A 21,754-nucleotide genomic window follows, 5' to 3' on the forward strand; every position below is an offset into this window, starting at 1 on the left:
TAACAGAATTTATAACGTCATCTGTGGGGGGGGGGTCAATACTTTTGTCAGATATTTTATTATTTTAATAAAATGAGTTCTTATAGAATTATTATAATTATTGTTATTATTATTATATTATAGGATTATGATTGGTTAGAGTTACGGTCTGTAAATTCCCTTGCTGTTTAATTCATCAATTTGTGTTTATTCTATCTATCTATCTATCTATCTATCTATCTATCTATCTATCTCTGTCTGTCTCTCTCTCTAAAATTATTATTTTCTATATCCGAGTCCCTGAAGTTGATGTTTTTAATGAAACTGGATCTTTTTTTTTTTTTTTTTTTTTTTTATAAAATATTCATTGAGTTTTGGTTGTGATGATGATGATGTGAATGTGAGGAAGGTCTCTCTCTTCTTTACACTGTGTCCTAAACACAAGAAGAGCTGAAGAAAAGTGACGCAGTGTTCAGACGGAGCAGAAAGAACGGATAAAGAAGTGTTTATTTCTTCGTCTAATGGAGTGAGATTCAGATGAGAACCCCCCCCCCCCCATCACCTCTCCACCTTCACCTCCACCCCCGTTTTCTCTCTGAACTTGGAGTGGGATTGAAAGATGAATAATTCATGTGCTCATACACAGCTCTGCCTCCCGAACCAGCAAGCAAGCGATACTTCATGCTGACCAGGTGCCTATCCGGCGCTCCAGGATTAATTACCTAATGAAAACGATCAGGTTTCTGCTACTGCTGCCCCGGATCCACGTTTAAACATCTTCTCACATCTCCACTCACATCTCCCACAGTCTTGCTGAACAGGTTCCACCTGGACCCTATAGAACTCTGTCCATCTCAGTGTCCACCCTCACAGACCCTCGTTTTATTTCTTGTTTTATTTAAAATTGTAAAAGCAGCTATAGCTATATATAATTCCTAAAAGCTCCTTTGCCTTGTCTTTCTGGTGGAATTCATAATAATTATGAGCCCCGCTACAGACCACATGCTCTAGTAGAAAGGGTTCTATGCAGTTTCTTTTGAAAGCTAGAACCATTAAACATTCATGGAGCCCTGGAGGAATCTTTTTTCCCCTCTAACAGTGTAACGCTAGCCTCCTCGGTATTATACAGGATGAAATTATTAGCTCGCTCATGAAGGTTCATAAAGTTCTTAGGAATTTCAGCTCAGTGGAAAGATCTTGTAATGTCATGTGTTTCTGTTTTTGTTTTTTTCAGGAAGCTGAACTTCACACAAACCGGACCTGGAAATGGACACAAAAGCACTTCCTCAGTGAAAAAAATGGCACGTTTTTACCACTCTTCCTAATTTACTACCAAAGAAACACATCTCCGCTGGCAGCGCAACGCCTTCGGTGATGTTCTGCTTTTGCGTTTGCGCTCGTGCCCGTGATCTGGTCCTCTTTATTTGAAGGCGCGCTTAGCATCACGGGAGGAAGGAGGGAGGGAGGCGGGAGGGGCGCGATGAGGTTGGTTCTGGTCCAACCCACCAATGAGACGAGCCGCGTGGACTCGACGGTGGGGGCCTCCGCCGGCGCCGCACGCAGCACCGAGAGCGAGAGCGCGCCGAAGCGGCTCGGTCCGCAGCCCGCCGCACGCGACCAGCAGGAGGAGGAGGAGGAGGAGGAGGAGGCGGTGATGCGGCATCGAGACTCGCGCGCTGTCCGACAGCAGCAACAACAGCGACCGCACGCAGCATCGCCATCCTCATCAGCAGCAGCAACAGCAGCAACGCCGTTTTACACTCTGCCGCCTCCACCGCCGCCGCCGTCTCACAGTGCGCGCGGACACCGGAAACCGCCCAGCGCGACCGGACAACTGCAACGGGGCGGCGCACGAGAACCGTCATCATCATCATCACCATCATCACAAAGTCAAGGCGCCGAGTCGAGTCTCGCGAACAGCCAGCGGCGCAACTGCGCCTTCACAAAACCGTCGGCTCGAGCTCTCGGTTCCGTTTCCCCGGACTCTGTCGGTGACCCCGCCTGGTGCGGCTCGCGATTGGCGGAGGATCAGTCTCGAGGGAACCAGTGGAGCAAACCTGCGCATCGTCTCTCGTGCAGCTGCGGAAAAGAAGGCGGGTCGTTGCCGGAAGAGCAGCAACAACTGCAGCAGCCACAACAAACGCTACAGCAGATCAGCAGCAGCAGCAGCAGCAATCCGTTCACCGCTCTGCTGCTGCAAAACCCGCCGCCGCTGCCACCGGCACCTTCATCATCATCACCGCTATCTTCATCATCATCAACGCAACAGCATCAGCAACAGCATCAGCCGCCGCGCGCTCCCGCGGGCCAACCGCCCGAAACCGCCACCGCCGCTCGCGCGCTCCAGGACCCGCAGGCGTCTCGGTTGCAGGTGCAGCAGCAGCGGCTCGTGAGGAGCAGTCTGCCCGAGAGCTGCGCGAGAGGACCGCCGCACGAGCTGTGCGCGCAGCGGCCCTGTGGCATACAGCAGCAGCAACAACCACCACCACCACCACAGCAACAACAGCAACAGGGCGCGCGAGCGGAATGGCACCGTGACGGAGACACGAACCCGAGCGCGGAGCACGAGCCTCAGAGAAACCAAGGGCATCAGGTAACGGCGACATATCGCGACACACACACACACACACACACAACTAACTGTCCCGGAGTTCAGCCTTGCAGAGAAGAGTTCAGACTTACAGTGCGGAATTAACACCTGCACATCTACATCAACACCTATAGAGTCGAATCAACACCTGAATGAACACATACAGTGCTGAATTAAGTGTTTGGTAAATAAATACCTGCAGTGTTAGTATTATTACAGGGATAAATAAACACCTGCAGATTTCTGGTCACTTTACAGTGTTGAATCTCCACATGCATGATTCTCATCATGTTCACAGTGTTTAATTCTCACACAGATAAATAAATACCTGCAGCTGTAAAGGAACACCTTCTGATTTAACACCTGCTGTGGTGAATGAAATTTAACAGAGACAAAGCAACACCTACAAACACCTGCAGCTTTAAGAGGCTTTACATTATTACATGTTCATATTAATACCTAAGATTAATGTAAATACCTACAGGGTAGAATTAACACTGACAGATCTAATACAGCATTACAGGCTTGCAGTAATGCTCGTGGTGTTGAATTCAGTCTTACATCATTAGATAAATACCTGCAGTGTCTTATAGTCTTATTGGCATAATGCAACACTCGTAGATTTGCATAAATACCTTCAGTATTTAACGAACTTTCTCATGGGGTAATTAATCTTAGCATGCAGGTGTACAGTGTTGAGTTCGCAACAGCTTTAGTGTAGTATTTAATCCTGCTGATTTTTCACCTAACGTGTTGAATGAGCTCTTGCAGGGATAAATTCACATCCACAGACTTGTGACGATGTGTACAATATTGAATTAAGTCTGAAATCAACACCTACAGAAGTACATTAACACCCACAGTTTGAATGTTTACAGGGATAAATAAACACCTGGAGATTTTACAGTGTTGATTTGACTCTCAAAGTATTGCGATTTGTATTAAAACATACTGATATATTAAAAGTGTTGAGTTTAGTCAGAGTTCTAACCTAGAGTGTTGAATTTAGTTTCAGTCTTTGTGTTTCACCAGTAAACACTTCAACACTGCTGCTTATATGTGTTATAATACACATATCATGCTAACAAGGGTAATGCCAAGAGTTCATTCTGCACTGTGAGTGTTTATTCAGCACCTGTAGGTGTTAATTCCACACTGGAGATTGAGTCCTGTGTGCTACGTCTTCAGCTTTGTGTATTTGACTGGAGTGTTTAGTGTTATATACCGCTGTGTTGAGAGATCAGTGTTAATGATACAGAAAAAACAGCGTTATTGGTACTGCAGATGCAGTGGTTGAGTGTTGAGTCGGATGCATGTGAATGCAGTGAGTGTTGATTCAGCGCTGGTCTTTGTTGTGTGCGTGGTGGTGTCGTGTGTGTGTGTACGTCTACATGCAGCTCTGCGTTTACTGATCAATACTCGCCACGCTCGAGATGATCAGCAAGATGGAGCTGTGAGGACATCATGCCTAAAAACATGGTGTTAACTGTCACGTTCTACATTCCCAGCAGTGTGTGTGTGTGTTATAGTGCAGCACACACCAGCAGTGCTGTCGTATTCATGTAGGATTAGCGGTGGAGAAAGCGGCGGTGTTGATTTCTCATGCCTGGGTGTTTATTCTGCGCTGTACGAGTTCATTCAGGAGAACGGAGGCAGTGTGACGCCGACTGCAACAGGCTGTCAGAGCTGCAGTGGCCATGATGCAGAACCGCACTTAAAGGAACAGTTCGGACTAAAAATAATTAAAACAAACACACACACTTTCCCTCCTTACACGACGTGGCTCAGCTCCATCAACTGTGTGTGTGTGTGTGTGTGTGTGTGAGGCTGTCATTTAGCACAGAAGATAAAGTAGGTAATGTAACGGATGTGTGTGTGTGTGTGTGTGTATTTGTGTGTGTGTGTGTCACCCGAAATCTTCTCCTCACCCGTGCCTCAGTGATGTCACACAGACGCAGGAAGTGATCTCCATGTAGCTGAACACTGCAGTGTTAATTATAAAGGACGCCATCTTGAATGACCAGAAATTCCTTTTTTTCATAGTGCAGTTTGATATAACTCCACCCACTTGGCCCCACCTCCTGGAGTTTGAAGGTAGAATTCTGTCTGATCAGTTTCTTTTGTTTGTTCAGTTTCACTTTGAACTTTAATGTGTGAATATCAATATAATGTACATAATCATGTACGAAGTTAAGGAGATTAACGATCTGTGTGTTTTATCAAAAACAGACCGCTCCATTGGACTTAACAGAGAAACAGGAAGTCTGATCTCATAATGACATCATTTCCCACCTCTGTGTGTTTGAGGTAAAGAACAAAACAAACACAGAGGCTTCCATGTTCCTCTGTTATTAGCAGCTAGCACAGAGCAGCACTAAAGCTAATGCTAATGTTTGTGTATACACTGGAACCCGTTTAAAGGTGCTGCTGTGTTACTGCCGATGCTGTGAGCCGCCATGTTGCTCTGACGTCACTCCCTGAGCTCGGGGTCGACGGGCAGCACCTTGAGTCCTGTAGTTTCTGGGAATTTGATCATTAATCGTGAAATACGCTCAGCTCGCTGTCATGTGGTGTCTCCTGTTCGTTAACACAACCACACCAGGCTTATGTTACGGAGCATCACCTGCTATCGGATGTTGGGATCACTGCAGGTAACCAAGCACCGTATCGGACCAGTATCGGACCCCGGGGTCAGTACTGATGCCTCTGGGATAATTACTGACCAGTTCCTGCTGTTATTGTTTAAAACTGCATGTCCATAATAAGAGTAAAACCTGTGAGTCTCCCGCAGCACTGTGGATGTGTGTGTGGTGTGAAGTGGCGCGTCAGTGTTAATGAGGAAGTGTGTGCTCTCCTCTAGAGGGAAAATCCGTGTCATTCCTTCCTTGTGGGAAATTCAACCCCGTTTCTGTCTCTCTGTTCTATTTCCCATCATCTGAGCCGAGATTTGAGCAACATATTATTACACCACAGAGCTGCTGCTGCTGAGTTCTGGACTCTGATTGGTCAGAAGGTGTTGATTAATTCTCTCTAACAGCAGCTCTGACTGTAGCACAGCTTTATATTCATGCACTGATACCTTATCGTTTCCATAGCAACAGCTCACTCACAGAGACGTGTACAGTACACACTCCACATAAACACTGATACACTGAAGTTTCCTGTGTGTGTGTATGGGTGTGTGTGTGTGTATGGGTGTGTGTGTATGGGTGTGTGTGTGTGTGTGTGTGTGCGTGCGTGTGTGTAAAGAGTCTCCAGTGTCAGTGCTGTGTATCAGTCAGAGGTTAAGCTGGAACATCTTCAGGACAGAGTTTACACTTCTGTACAGTTTCTCAGTCACATGACCAGAAGCTGATAGAACAGAAAGTGACAACAGGAAGTGACTTGTTTTACAGATGTTAAACAATGTTACTGCCATAAATGGCTAATCATAGGTATATAGTGTAATTATGAGAAGAATAACACACTTGGGGTCATGCAGTTAGAGATAATCGATCACTCTGCTGTGTGTCCAGCTGCTTCACTCCGTCCAGCGCTGATTATTTTCCTGGAACTGCATTTCCTTCAGACTTTGGCTCATGTTCCAGGAGCAGCAGCAGAAACATGTTGTTACTGCACTGAAATGCAGCGTGTGAGAGATGTGAGGCTGCGCTAGACATGTGGAAGCAGCGCGTATGCTTTGACACGCTGAGGATTTGGTTTCTAGTCTGTTCTGGTCTCAGATGTTTTCCTCTGAACAATTTTAAATGATGATGTTTAAATGATATTTTTCAGTGTTATTTATTCTGATAAAATGGTAACCATTTCTGATTTTATTAAACCTTCAGCTCTTAAAGTTTATACACAGAACCCTGTTACACATGCTATCCACTTTACACAGAGCTAGAACCTCTGAGCTAGAACCTCTGAGCGTTAACAGATCACTCAAGGATTTTAATAAAATAGAAGTGACATTCTTAGGAAGTTTAGAACCCTTAACCCTTTCTCAAAGAGAAAATCCTACAGCAGAATGGGTTCCTGTCAGGATTAGGCTTTTGTGTGTGTGTCTGTGTCTGTGTGTGTGTTAACTGGGTACTAACACTTGCTCATTATTTTCTTGAACATCAGGTTTCACTTGTTTGTACTTAAAGAATTTTCTTAAAGAAAAAGTTCATTTGATGATTTATTGTTCTCAGCTAATGGGTTCTTACTGGATAACAGGGAAATATGTATGTTTTTAGGGTTCTGTATAGAACCATACATGTTTTGAAGAACACTTAGAGTTCCAGATGTTCAGGACAGGAGAAACTTTGTGTTTATCGTATAAAAATGGTCAGCATTAACTCATTAACTAATCTCATTAATCTATTAACTAATCATGTGATGTAAACAAATAGTTAAGAGATATAATAAATAATAAATAAAATATTTAGCTAATAAAAAGTAAGTCACTGAAGCACAGTACTGTGCAAAACTGTGAATGAAATCAGTATTCAGTGTGATGACCCTTCGGCTTCAAAACAGCATCTTACACACTGTGTCCACTTGCAAAAAGTCAGAGATTTAGTAGGATCATAAGGTCATATGTAGGTTGAAACCCCTTCATTAAGTGAAAGAGAATCAGCTGTATAGGAGCTTAAACCTGGGTGAGGAACATCAAACTCTGTACTAAGGTGAGGTTGTGGAGGTCAGTTTCATGTCACAGGTCGTACACCATGGCCAAACTGACCACAGCAACAAGGCACAAGGTAGTTCTACTGCATCAGCAAGATCTCTCCCAGGAACAAATCTCAGAGCAGACTGGGGTTTCAGGATGTGATGTTCAAGATATTTAGAAGAAGATGTCCAGCAGTGCCATCAGCAAAGAACTGGGGCTAGCCAGTGGGACCAGGTACCATCTTCTGTCCGGTGAAGTCTGGCCAGAAGTGGTCTTCATGGAAGATTTTCAGCCAAAAATCCAGACCTCCAACCTGGAGACAAGGTTAAGAGACTCAACTACACACAAAAACTGAGGAACTGAGGAGCAGGAAAATGGCAGCAGGTCTCTGGACTGATGAGTAGCAGGAGGCAGGTTGTTTAGGTCTGGAGAGCAGAACAGTAATGAGTGTCTGCAGGTAACAGTGCAGCATGGTGGAGGTTCCTGCAGGTTTCTACAGATGGAGTTGGAGATTTGGTCAGGATTAATGTTGTCTTCAGAAATCCAGGCAGATACTGATCCATCATGCAGCACCACCAGGGAGGCGTCTGATTGGCCCCAAATTTATTCTGCAGCCAGACAACGACATCAAACATACAGCCAATGTCATTAAGAACTATCTTCAGTGTAGAGAAGAACAAGTAGTCCTGGAAGTGATGGTTTGTCCCCCACAGAACCCTGACCTCATCATCATCCAGTCTGTCTGGGATTACATGAACAGACTGAAGACCTACAGAAGATCTGAGCTTAGTTCTCCAAGATGTTTGGAACAACCTACCTGCTGAGGTTCCTTCAAAAACTGTATGTGGACCTAGAAGACCTGATGATGTTCTTCAGGGTCACAACAAACACTGATTTCATTTGGATTTCTCTTCTGTTCATTTACTTCACATTTTTTTAAGTGATAAAATATTAACACTTCTTACTTTCCAGCATTTTATCACACCTGCCTGAAACGTCTGCACTGTGCTGAACATTTGTCTGTTAAACTGTCGAATTTTTATTCAGTTCTTCAGCAAATTATTCAGGAACTGATGTGAAGCTCAGAATTTACAGAGTGAGGAAAAGTCTTGGAGCTTAAAGGGTTAAAAACAACAACCACAACAACCACACACTGTGTGCTGTAGGCTGTGTGTGTGTGTGAGGTCTCATGCAGCTGCTGCTCCACTGCCTAATCGAGGGTAATTTGCAGAGAGCGTAATTGTTGGAGAGAATCAGACTGAACACCAGACTCGGACCGGTTCAGCCCTCTGATCTCTTCTGGATAAAATCACCGCTTTTACGTTTTTACTAAAAGTGGATCGAGACTAAAAATAATTTCTGCAGCTTGAAGCTTCACGTGTTGGTGTTACGCCATTTCTGTGCAGTGTTTACGCTCATAATCTCAGACACCTTCAGGTGAAGCAGCTCTGGAGCTTCAGACGTGTTCCTCCAGGTTTCCCTGTTGTCTCATGTTATAAAGTCAGCCGGTGTTTGGTGTTTACTTTTGCAGTCTTGAACGTTGTAGAATCCCGGAGTCTCAGTGTTTTTCTGGATCAGTGTCAGCCACTGCTCAGTGTTTAGGTTTAATATTCTGAATAATTTGGAGGTGTTTATAGTCAGTCTCAGACATTGATTGGAATGCAGGACTCTATGAAGTTCTTGGGTTTAGGCCATGGTCTGGTGTTAAGCCTAAAGTTTCTTCAGTTCTCTGGTGTTTAGGCTTATTATCAGTTATGTTTCTGGTGTTTAAAGTAATATTTTTGTCTATTTTTGGTGTTTGTGCTTAAAATCTCAGGCACTTTCTGAGACAGTGATTTCCTTGAGTTTACAGTCTTCACAGTGTGGACATGCTCTGGTGTTTTTAGTTGCGTCAGTTTCCTGTGTTCAGGCTTATGAACACACTTTCTGGTGTTTAGAGTAGAGATTTTGGTCATTTCTGGTGTTTAGAGCCACTTTCTGATTCACAGCTCTGTAGGACTATTTGAGATTGAGATTGAGTTTATTGTCCTCAGGATTCGTTGGTTTTATGTCTGAATGTTTGGTGTTTGGTGTTTAGACTTGCAGTGTTTGTATCATCTTTATGTTGAAGTTCCAGCCTCAAACATGTTCTTGGGTTTGGGTTTTGTAATGGTCAGGTGTTCAAGTTTATAGTCCCATCTAGTTCCTGGTGTTTAGGTTTAAAGACCTCATCGTGTGTTGATGTGTAGGGTGGTATTGTCAGGTGTTTAATCTGAGCTTGTTAGTGTGATGGAGTGTGTCTGTATTTTGTATTTTAAGCTCATCTTCTCTCAGCATTGTTTTATCATTAAGGATTCAGTCATTTGGTGTTTATAATGAAAGTGAGCTTAGCCCTTGTTTGGAGTTTTGAGTGTTTTCTGGTATTTAAGCTGAAACTTTGGACTGTAGGCTGGTGTTTGGGTTTATGTGATGCTTTCTGTAAGTTTTTTTAATTTTAATTTATTTTGAGGTGTTTTCTGGTGTTAAAGCACACTTGCTCAAGTCTTTTTTTGTACCTGCTCATGGTGTTTAAGCTGATGGTTTTATTTGAGCCTTTTTCTGATATTAAGCCTCATTTATTTGCTGCATTCATATTAATCTGTCTTTAAACACCTCTTACCATAACACCAGGTGTGTGAACATCTCTTTCTTGTTTCTATTTCCTTACAATTTGTTTGAATCAATTCCTCAAATCACCTTTTCACCGTTCACAGTACAGTCAGAACTTCTATTTTTATTTAATTATTTATTTAAGTCATGTCTCTGGCCTTCTTCCACATTTGTGCTGCAGGTCATACAGCATCGAGATCTTCGTCTCCTGAAGTAATGTTGTCACATCGCTCACGTCGCCCTTAGTCGTGGCTGTAGCCCTGCTCACGTCCCCTCCTGTGCTTCTTCTGGACAGAAAAAGGAAAGGTGGAGATCCTGTATGTTATCACTAAGCATCAGAGTCCAATCAGAAGTCCAACAGAACAATGATGTTCAAACATATTACTGTTTCCCAATTGATGGAGGCTCTGTGGGGAATGTTGGCAGTGTGTGTGTGTGTCAGTGTGTGTGTGTGCGTGTGTGTGTGTGTGTGTGTGTGTATTAGATTCTGATGGTGAGGAATGGTTGAGAAAAGAGAATCCTGAGTAGCAGATCCTGTAATGAGCTCTCCCCTGTAGACATTTTCATTAGGGAGTGGAGCAGGAAACACACAGCCTGATGGTGCATCTGAATGAGTGCAAATTCAACGTCAAAATAGATTTGCTAAATTGGATTTGTATGGAGTGAAGCTGGCAGTGGCGGGGATGAAGGAGCAGGAAGGTACGAGGAGATCTCACACCTCAGACACACACAGGAAAGATAGGGATTGGCTTAACGTGGAGAACTAGCGCAGCGTGCTGGAGAAGGGCCTGACGGTGTATCATGTAGCAGTCAGATAAGAATGATTAAAATGTCCACGCTTTGCTGTTATTAGAGGTTAGAGGATTTATCGTGATCTGAGATCTGACAGAAGGTTGGATTTAAAGGAGGGGTGGGACGTGCCTGACAAGCTGTCCAGGTTCAAGCTTCTAGCTGGTAGTCTGTCATATGACTTCCTCTCCAGCACTGAGGGGTTTACAAGCATTTCCCCTGGACGGTTTTCCATTCAGGAATTTTGAGGATCTGAACGTCTCTGGGATATTCAGGTTAATTCCAGTATGTAACAGAAACTCAGAAGATGTGAGAGAAGCTTGGATTTTGTGGAATGTGTTTGAAAAGCGGTGTAGATGTGGGTTTGGGAGTTCTGAGGAGGATGTGTAGGGATCTGGATAAGTTTGGATTGGAATTCTGGTGGCGTGAGTATTGAGATGGTGGCTGGATTTTGGATTTGTGGTGCAGGTTACAGATTTGAGGATCTGGTTAGGTTTGGAGACCAGAGAGCTGGCTGGGATTTGGAGATGTTTTGTGCTTATGGTCTTATGGGAGTAAATGTGATTTAAAGGTGTTTAGGTTTATGGTCTGGGTTACACTGAGGTGTGTATGGAGTGCTGAGTTTGGGGTTGGGTGTTGGAGGTGTGGTGGTGATGGTGGTTTGGGTTATAAATACATGTTATAAATATGATTATAAATAAAGTTATAAATACAGTTATAAATTAAGTTATAGATACAGTTATAAATATGTTTATAAATAAAGTTATAAATACAGTTATAAATACGGTTATAAATACGGTTATAAATAAAGTTATAAATGAAGTTATAAATATGGTTATAAATATGGTTATAAATAAAGTTATAAATATGGTTATAAATAAAGTTGTAAATATTGTGTTTAAATACAGTCATAAATACAGTTATAAATACACTTATAAATACCGTTATAAATATGGTTATAAATACAGTTATGAATATGGTTATAAATAAAGTTATAAATACAGTTATAAATATGGTTATAAGTTAAGTTATAAATACAGTTATAAATATGGTTATAAATACAGTTATAAATATGGTTATAAATACAGTTAGAAATATGGTTATAAATACAGTTATAAATATGGTTATAAATACAGTTATAAATATGGTTATAAATACAGTTAGAAATATGGTTATAAATACAGTTAGAAATAAAGTTATAAATACAGTTAGAAATATGGTTATAGATACAGTTATAAATATGGTTATAAGTTAAGTTATAAATACAGTTATAAATATGGTTATAGATACAGTTAGAAATATGGTTATAAATACAGTTAGAAATAAAGTGTTTGGTTGTGTTTTGTAGAAAGATGAAGAGTAATTCTGGGACCAGTGTTCTGATAGGATTCAGATTCGGGTCTGGATCAGGTCTGGGTTTTTTATCTCTCAGGATCTCTTCAGGTCTGGATTGATTTGGGATTGGGAAGCTGGTGGACTTTTTATGGATGATTAGGTTTAAAGATTTTGGAATGTAGATGGAGTTTGAGGTTCTACCTGAGGAAAGACATTACTTCTCATCATGGCATTCTTCCATGTGACTCTGGATCAAGACATTTTAAACGATTCTAACACCTCTGATGCTGACCAAATGGAACAGAAACCATTAGCAAGCGCTAGTATGTACCCTGGTTACCTGCCCTACATCGAGGGGTTAATTAGCATCTCCTCTGTGGTGCAGTCTGGGATTGCATTCCTCATCAGGGAATTTTTAGGACCTGAACGTATTTCGGATCTTCTGATTAACTCCAGGACGTAACAGAGCCTAAAATTACTCTAAAGTGTCATAACACAAAGATGGAAGAGATGACTGTGTATCTGTTTAAACACTCTTTCTAATTTGTAAAATCATCTCAACACTCAATACCTCTGGGAAACTCAGACCTAATTAGATTTTATTCTTTAACACACTTCATTTTGGAAATAAGAATAAAGAGAGCAGGGTGAAGAGCGCAGGGTGAAGAGCGGCATCTCAGCCCGAACATCTGCAGGAGAACCGACGGGGAGAAAGATCCAGAGTGCTGTGGTTGTGGAGCAGGATAGATTTAGCCTTTTTTCATAAAACCGTTTCACATCACATATTGGTATAGATCATATAGGTTGTCTTCTTCCTGGCCTCTGAGTCCAGCTGAAACAGCATCAGAAGTATCAGCGTACAGTCGCTTTCACTCAGATGTGATCACTTCCTTCTGTTAGACTGATCTGATGACTGATTTTCAGCACACACTTGCTGGATCTGTTTTATCCACCATGTGGGTCTGACTAGTGCTGACACAGAAAGACTGAATGATCATGATGTTCAGTTAGCAGATCAGACGCAGCCTGGAGTCTCCAGGGCAGGTTCTGCTGTCGCTCTTAAAGCTCATGTTAGAAACAGCTTTGGATGAGATATCAGGAGTGTGACGTATTCAAACATCTACTGCTTTCTTCATGCTGCTCATTCACCAGCTCCACCTCTTGCTTGCATCACACGCATGAATTCTGTCAGGTTTCCTTTTCTTTTTGCTGGTTTGTTCTGCTCAGAAAACCTCAGAAGTTTCATCTAAAACCTTACAAATCAGGCTTCCTATCAGAAACACTGGACCCTGAAACAACTAAATAACTTCTGAGGAACCTCTGAGGAACTCGAATCATACTGATGATTTTCTCTTTTCTTTTGGCATGCAGTAGCATGTTCAGTAGTGGGTGCGTAGTGTGTTCAGTAGCGTAGTGTGCTCAGCAGAGTGTTCAGTAGTGTAGAGTGCTTAGTAGTATAGTGTATTCAGTAGTATAGTGTGTTAATTAGTGTGTTCAGTAGTGTAGTGGATTCAGTAGTATAGTGTGTTAATTAGTGTGTTCAGTAGTGTAGTGGATTCAGTAGCTTGTCCAGTAGCATGTTCAGTAGTGTCAAGTAGCATGTTTAGTAGTGTAGCGTGTTCAGTAGTGTGTCCAGCAGTGTTCAATATCGCGTCCAGTAGTGTTCAGTAGCATGTTCACTAGCATGTTCAGTAGCGTGTTTGGTAGTGTAGGATGTTCAGTAGTGTGTTCAGCAGTGTGTTCAGTAATGTGGTCAGTAGTGTAGCGTGTCCAGTAGTGTGTTCAGTAGTGTAGCATGTTCAGTAGTGTGTTCAGTAGTGTAGTGAGTCCAGTAGTGTGTTCAGCAGTGTGTTCAGTAGTGTAGCATTTTCAGTACTGTGTTCAGTAGCATGTTTAGTAGCGTGTTCAGTAGTGTGTTCAGTAGCGTAGGATGTTCAGTAGCATGTTCAGTAGTGTTCAGTAGTGTAGGATGTTCAGTAGCATGTTCAGTAGTGTTCAGTAGTGTAGGATGTTCAGTAGCATGTTCAGTAGTGTTAAGTAGTGTAGGATGTTCAGTAGTGTAGCATGTTCAGTAGCATGTTCAGTAGTGTAGGATGTCTGTAGCATGTTCAGTAGCATGTTCAGTAGTGTAGGATGTTTAGTAGTGTAGCATGTTCAGTAGTGTAGAGCACTTAGTAGTATAGTGTATTCAGTAGTGTGTTCAGTAGCATATTCAGTAGTATAGCGTATTCAGTAACGTGTTCAGTAGTGTAGTGTATTTAATAGCTTGTCCAGTAGCGTGTTCAGTAGTGTAGTGTGTTCAGTAGTGTGTCCAGTAGTGTTCAGTAGCACATCCATTAGTGTTCATTAGCATGTTCACTAGCGTGCTCATTAGAGTTCGGTGTCATGCTCAGTAGGGTGTTCAGTAGTGTAGGATGTTCAGTAGTGTGTTCAGTAGTGTAGCATGTTCTGTAGTGTGTTCAGTAGCGTGTTCAGTAGTGTAGCATGTCCAGTAGTGTGTTCAGCAGTGTGTTCAGTAGTGTAGCATTTTCAGTACTGTGTTCAGTAGCATGTTTAGTAGCGTGTTCAGTAGTGTAGGATGTTCAGTAGCATGTTCAGTAGTGTTCAGTAGTGTAGGATGTTCAGTAGCATGTTCAGTAGTGTTCAGTAGTGTAGGATGTTCAGTAGCATGTTCAGTAGTGTTCAGTAGTGTAGGATGTTCAGTAGCATGTTCAGTAGTGTTAAGTAGTGTAGGATATTCAGTAGTGTAGCATGTTCAGTAGCATGTTCAGTAGTGTAGGATGTCTGTAGCATGTTCAGTAGCATGTTCAGTAGTGTAGTGTGTTCCGTAGTGTAGCATGTTCAGTAGTGTGTTCAGTAGCATGTTCAGTAGTGCAGGATGTTTAGTAGTGTTTAGTAGTGTAGCATGTTCAGTAGTGTAGAGCGCTTAGTAGTATAGTGTATTCAGTAGTGTGTTCAGTAGCATATTCAGTAGTATAGCGTATTCAGTAACGTGTTCAGTAGTGTAGTGTATTTAATAGCTTGTCCAGTAGCGTGTTCAGTAGTGTAGTGTGTTCAGTAGTGTGTCCAGTAGTGTTCAGTAGCACATCCATTAGTGTTCATTAGCATGTTCACTAGCGTGCTCATTAGAGTTCGGTGTCATGCTCAGTAGGGTGTTCAGTAGTGTAGGATGTTCAGTAGTGTGTTCAGTAGTGTAGCATGTTCTGTAGTGTGTTCAGTAGTGTGTTCAGTAGTGTAGCATGTCCAGTAGTGTGTTCAGTAGCGTGTTCAGTAGTGTAGCATGTCCAGTAGTGTGTTCAGTAGTGTAGCATGTTCTGTAGTGTGTTCAGTAGTGTGTTCAGTAGTGTAGCATGTCCAGTAGTGTGTTCAGTAGTGTAGCATGTCCAGTAGTGTTCAGTAGCATGTTCAGTAGTGTAGCATGTTCTGTAGTGTGTTCTGTAGCATGTTCAGTAGTGTAGCATGTTCTGTAGTGTGTTCTGTAGCATGTTCAGTAGTGTAATATGTTCAGTAGTGTGTTCAGTAGCGTGTTCAGTAATGCAGCATGTTCAGTAGTGTAGTCAGTCCAGTAGTGTGTTCAGCAGTGTAGCATGTTCAGTAGTGTGTTCAGTAGCATGTTCAGTAGTGTTCAGTAGTGTGTTCAGTAGTGTAGGATGTTCAGTAGTGTTCAGTAATGTAGCATGTTCAGTAGCCTGTTCAGTAGTGTAGCATATTCAGTAGTGTAGCATGTTCAGTAGCATGTTCATTAGCGTGTTCAGTAGTGTAGCATGTTCAGTAGCATGTCCAGTAGCATGTTAAGTAGTGTAGCATGTTCATTAGCGTGTTCAGTAGTGTAGCATGTTCAGTAGCATGTCCAGTACCATGTTAAGTAGTGTAGCATGTCCAGTAACGTGTTCAGTAGCATGTCCAGTAACGTGTTCAGTAGTGTAGTGTGTTCAGTAGCATGTTCATTAGTGTGTTCAGTAGTGTAGTGTGTTCAGTAACATATTCAGTAGTGTAGCGTGTTCAGTAGCGTGTTGAGCAGTGTGCTCTGAGTTTGCTGTGGTTCAGGTTTTTACAGGAACTTTGTTAACTTCTTATATTGATCTTTGCAGCTTTCCGATCAAACCAGTGCTGCTTGGAAATCTGCTGCGACGTTCCTCTCTCTTTTCTTCATTACTCTCCACTGGTGTGGAATAAACGCAGCGTTCACTCCAACGCCGTCGAACAAAAAGTCGCATTCGTTTTCTTAATGCAAGAGCTCAAGATATTTATAGAGAGCCCTAAAAGCCTGTGAGAGTGCCGCGAGATACATGACACCACCATCAGACTGCTAGGCCTCGGGACACAGAGGACGGAGGTTCGACACGACGCAAACCGCTCCTGCGCTGCAGCTGCACTGCTCCTCTACTGCTGCTTTGTGAGACTGTTATGGCTCGGGCTGTGCTCCTAGTTTACTGATGTATCAGCACCTGTGCTGCATGCTAACGGAGGCTACTGCAGAGGGAGGGAGGGGTAGGAGGAAGGGAGACGGACAGGGCAGGGAGGAGGGAGCGAGTGAAGGAGATACACACTCGTTGTCATGTGAGCAGGTAGCCATGTGCTGATGGATCTGCGAGCTTCACTTGGCTCTCTGAGATATGTTCAGAGCTCTGAAGAAGAAAAAAGTTGTTCTACACTCTAAGAAAGGAAGGTTCCTCAAGGGTTCTTTGGATGGTTCTGAGGGGTTCTGCTGTTAGCTAGAAGCATCTGTTGTAGATTTAATCACCGATATAAAGCCCACAGATCCTTGGAATCTGCTGAAGATTATTAGTAAACGTGTAAAACATGAAACTCTGATGAAATCTGGAGATTCAGTTGTGTGATGGTCAGCAGTGTGAGTGATGGTGTGATGGTCAGCAGTGTGAGTGATGGTGTGATGGTCAGCAGTGTGAGTGATGGTGTGATGGTCATTTGTGTGAGTGTTGGTGTGATGGTCAGTAGAGTGAGTGATGGTGTGATGGACATTTGTGTGAGTGACGGTGTGATGGTCAGTAGAGTGAGTGATGGTGTGATGGTCAGTAGTGTGAGTGATGGTGTGATGGTCAGTTGTGTGAGTGATGGTGTGATGGTCAGTTGTGTGAGTGATGGTGTGATGGTCAGTTGTGTGAGTGATGGTGTGAAGGTCAGTAGTGTGAGTGATGGTGTGATGGTCAGTTGTGTGAGTGATGGTGTGATGGTCAGTAGTGTGAGCGATGGTGTGATGGTCAGTAGAGTGAGTGATGGTGTGATGGTCAGTTGTGTGATGGTCAGTAGAGTGAGTGATGGTGTAATGGTCAGTAGTGTAATAGTCAGTAGTGTGATTGATGGTGTGATGGTCAGTAGTGTGATGGTCATTTGTGTGAGTGATGGTGTGATGGTCAGTAGTGTGATGGTCAGTAGAGTGAGTGATGGTGTGATGGTCAGTATTGTAATAGTCAGTAGTGTGAGTGATGGTGTGATGGTCAGTAGTGTGAGTGATGGTGTGATGGTCAGTAGTGTGATGGTCAGTAGAGTGAGTGATGGTGTGATGGTCAGTATTGTAATAGTCAGTAGTGTGAGTGATGGTGTGATGGTCAGTATTGTAATAGTCAGTAGTGTGAGTGATGGTGTGATGGTCAGTAGTGTGAGTGATGGTGTGATGGTCAGTATTGTAATAGTCAGTAGTGTGAGTGATGGTGTGATGGTCAGTAGTGTGAGTGATGGTGTGATGGTCAGTAGTGTGATGGTCAGTAGTGTGAGTGATGGTGTGATGGTCAGTATTTTAATAGTCAGTAGTGTGAGTGATGGTGTGATGGTCAGTTGTGTGAGTGATGGTGTGATGGTCAGTGAGGTAGTCCTCAGGTGTTGATGTGAGAGTTGATTGTGTTTCAGTACTGGTTCATTGCTGGTGTTTAATTCCCAGTAAATCCTCCAGCACTGCATCAGATACCAGCTTCACTCACACATCTCTTCATCTCTTCATCCTGAGGCACATCACCAGGAGGTTGAGGTGTTGAGGTACTGAACAGATGTGGAGAGAATGGAGATGGAGAAGATCTTCTGCTTGAGTTGTGTTGTTGTTGCTGTTGTTGGTGTTGTTATGTAGAACAGAGTAAACGCTGGAGTTTGGGTCTGGACGGTGTAAAATAATCAATTTAAAATAAAACACTACACAAACCTGCAACTTTCACACACACACACACACACAGTAAACACAATACAAACAATACACACACAAAGCACACAAACAATAAACATAGTGTATGTTAGTTTGTGTGTGTGTGTATGTCTGTGTTAGTGTATGTTAGTGTGTGTGTGTGTGTATGTCTGTGTTAGTGTATGTTAGTGTGTGTGTGTGTGTGTGTGTATGTCTGTGTTAGTGTATGTTAGTGTGTGTGTGTGTGTGTGTCTGTGTTAGTGTATGTTAGTGTGTGTGTGTGTGTGTGTGTATGTCTGTGTTAGTGTATGTTAGTGTGTGTGTGTGTGTGTGTCTGTGTTAGTGTATGTTAGTGTGTGTATGTCTGTGTTAGTGTATGTTAGTGTGTGTATGTCTGTGTTAGTGTATGTTAGTGTGTGTGTGTGTGTATGTCTGTGTTAGTGTATGTTAGTGTGTGTGTGTGTGTGTGTGTCTGTGTTAGTGTATGTTAGTGTGTGTATGTCTGTGTTAGTGTATGTTAGTGTGTGTGTGTATGTCTGTGTTAGTGTATGTTAGTGTGTGTGTGTGTGTGTGTGTGTGTATGTCTGTGTTAGTGTATGTTAGTGTGTGTGTGTGTGTGTGTGTGTGTATGTCTGTGTTAGTGTATGTTAGTGTGTGTGTGTGTGTGTATGTCTGTGTTAGTGTATGTTAGTGTGTGTGTGTGTGTGTGTGTGTGTGTATGTCTGTGTTAGTGTATGTTAGTGTGTGTGTGTGTGTGTGTGTGTGTATGTCTGTGTTAGTGTATGTTAGTGTGTGTGTGTGTGTGTGTATGTCTGTGTTAGTGTATGTTAGTGTGTGTGTGTGTGTGTGTGTATGTCTGTGTTAGTGTATGTTAGTGTGTGTGTGTGTGTGTGTGTATGTCTGTGTTAGTGTATGTTAGTGTGTGTGTGTGTGTGTGTCTGTGTTAGTGTATGTTAGTGTGTGTGTGTGTGTGTATGTCTGTGTTAGTATATGTTAGTGTGTGTGTGTGTGTGTGTCTGTGTTAGTGTATGTTAGTGTGTGTATGTCTGTGTTAGTGTATGTTAGTGTGTGTATGTCTGTGTTAGTGTATGTTAGTGTGTGTGTGTGTGTATGTCTGTGTTAGTGTATGTTAGTGTGTGTGTGTGTGTGTATGTCTGTGTTAGTGTATGTTAGTGTGTGTGTGTGTGTGTGTGTATGTCTGTGTTAGTGTATGTTAGTGTGTGTGTGTGTGTGTGTGTGTCTGTGTTAGTGTATGTTAGTGTGTGTGTGTGTGTGTGTGTATGTCTGTGTTAGTATATGTTAGTGTGTGTGTGTGTGTGTGTCTGTGTTAGTGTATGTTAGTGTGTGTATGTCTGTGTTAGTGTATGTTAGTGTGTGTATGTCTGTGTTAGTGTATGTTAGTGTGTGTGTGTGTGTATGTCTGTGTTAGTATATGTTAGTGTGTGTGTGTGTGTGTGTCTGTGTTAGTGTATGTTAGTGTGTGTATGTCTGTGTTAGTGTATGTTAGTGTGTGTATGTCTGTGTTAGTGTATGTTAGTGTGTGTATGTCTGTGTTAGTGTATGTTAGTGTGTGTGTGTGTGTATGTCTGTGTTAGTGTATGTTAGTGTGTGTATGTCTGTGTTAGTGTATGTTAGTGTGTGTATGTCTGTGTTAGTGTATGTTAGTGTGTGTGTGTGTGTATGTCTGTGTTAGTGTGTGTGTGTGTGTGTGTGTCTGTGTTAGTGTATGTTAGTGTGTGTATGTCTGTGTTAGTGTATGTTAGTGTGTGTGTGTATGTCTGTGTTAGTGTATGTTAGTGTGTGTGTGTGTGTGTGTGTGTATGTCTGTGTTAGTGTATGTTAGTGTGTGTGTGTGTGTGTGTGTGTGTATGTCTGTGTTAGTGTATGTTAGTGTGTGTGTGTGTGTGTGTATGTCTGTGTTAGTGTATGTTAGTGTGTGTGTGTATGTCTGTGTTAGTGTATGTTAGTGTGTGTGTGTATGTCTGTGTTAGTGTATGTTAGTGTGTGTGTGTGTGTGTGTCTGTGTTAGTGTATGTTAGTGTGTGTGTGTCTGTGTTAGTGTATGTTAGTGTGTGTATGTCTGTGTTAGTGTATGTTAGTGTGTGTGTGTGTGTATGTCTGTGTTAGTGTATGTTAGTGTGTGTGTGTGTGTGTGTGTCTGTGTTAGTGTATGTTAGTGTGTGTATGTCTGTGTTAGTGTATGTTAGTGTGTGTGTGTATGTCTGTGTTAGTGTATGTTAGTGTGTGTGTGTGTGTGTGTGTGTATGTCTGTGTTAGTGTATGTTAGTGTGTGTGTGTGTGTGTGTCTGTGTTAGTGTATGTTAGTGTGTGTATGTCTGTGTTAGTGTATGTTAGTGTGTGTGTGTATGTCTGTGTTAGTGTATGTTAGTGTGTGTGTGTGTGTGTGTATGTCTGTGTTAGTGTATGTTAGTGTGTGTGTGTATGTCTGTGTTAGTGTATGTTAGTGTGTGTGTGTGTATAAGAATAGTATCTGCTCCTCCTGCTGTAGATGTTGATCAGAATCTGGTCATTGTGTGTGTGTGTGTGTTAGTGTGTTTGCATGTTAGTGTGTGTGTATGTGTGTGTATGTCTGTGTTAGCGTGTGTGTGTGTGTTAGTGTATGTCTGTGTTAGCGTGTGTGTGTGTTAGTGTATGTTAGTGTGTGTGTGTGTATAAGAATAGTATCTGCTCCTCCTGCTGTAGATGTTGATCAGAATCTGGTCATTGTGTGTGTGTGTTAGTGTGTTTGCATGTTAGTGTGTGTGTATGTGTGTGTATGTCTGTGTTAGCGTGTGTGTATGTGTGTGTATGTCTGTGTTAGCGTGTGTGTGTGTTAGTGTATGTTAGTGTGTGTGTGTGTATAAGAATAGTATCTGCTCCTCCTGCTGTAGATGTTGGTCAGAGTCTGGTCAGTGTGTGTGTGTGTGTGTGTGTGTGTGTGTGTGTGTGTGTGTTAGTGTGAGTGTGTGTTAGTGTGTGTGCGTGTGTGTGTTAGTGTGTGTGTGAGTGTCTGTGTGTGTGTTAGTATGTGTGTGTGTTAGTGTGTGTGTGTGTGTTAGTGTATGTTAGTGTGTGTGTGTATAAGAATAGTATCTGCTCCTCCTGCTGTAGATGTTGATCAGAATCTGGTCAGTGTGTTAGTGCGTGTGTGTGTGTGTGTTAGTGTGTGTTAGTGTGTGTGTGTGTGTGTGTGTATTAGTGTGTGTGTTAGTGTGTGTGTGTGTATTAGTGTATGTGTTAGTGTATGTTAGTGTGTGTGTGTGTGTGTGTATAAGAATAGTATCTGCTCCTCCTGCTGTAGATGTTGATCATAATCTGGTCATTGTGTGTGTGTGTGTTAGTGTGTTTGCATGTTAGTGTGTGTGTATGTGTGTGTATGTCTGTGTTAGCGTGTGTGTGTGTGTTAGTATGTGTGTGTGTTAGTGTGTGTGTGTGTGTTAGTGTATGTTAGTGTGTGTGTGTATAAGAATAGTATCTGCTCCTCCTGCTGTAGATGTTGATCAGAATCTGGTCAGTGTGTTAGTGCGTGTGTGTGTGTGTGTTAGTGTGTGTTAGTGTGTGTGTGTGTGTGTGTGTATTAGTGTGTGTGTTAGTGTGTGTGTGTGTATTAGTGTATGTGTTAGTGTATGTTAGTGTGTGTGTGTGTGTGTGTATAAGAATAGTA

At 42.4% G+C, this 21,754-nt stretch overlaps 1 protein-coding gene across 2 annotated transcripts in view; it reads left to right on the forward strand.

Moving 5' to 3' along the window:
- kcnn1b (potassium intermediate/small conductance calcium-activated channel, subfamily N, member 1b) overlaps positions 1–21,754 on the forward strand; it is a 65,753-nt gene that overhangs the window by 4,489 nt on the left and 39,510 nt on the right. For both annotated transcript variants that reach the window (XM_058390666.1, XM_058390665.1), the window contains exon 2: positions 1,214–2,572. In XM_058390666.1, coding sequence (XP_058246649.1) covers positions 1,460–2,572 — 1,113 coding nt within the window. In that variant the 5' untranslated portion in view covers positions 1,214–1,459. The remainder of the gene's footprint in view (positions 1–1,213; positions 2,573–21,754) is intronic.

Source organism: Hemibagrus wyckioides, linkage group LG05, assembly GCF_019097595.1.
Source record: "Hemibagrus wyckioides isolate EC202008001 linkage group LG05, SWU_Hwy_1.0, whole genome shotgun sequence".
In the NCBI taxonomy this organism is placed as follows: domain Eukaryota; kingdom Metazoa; phylum Chordata; class Actinopteri; order Siluriformes; family Bagridae; genus Hemibagrus; species Hemibagrus wyckioides.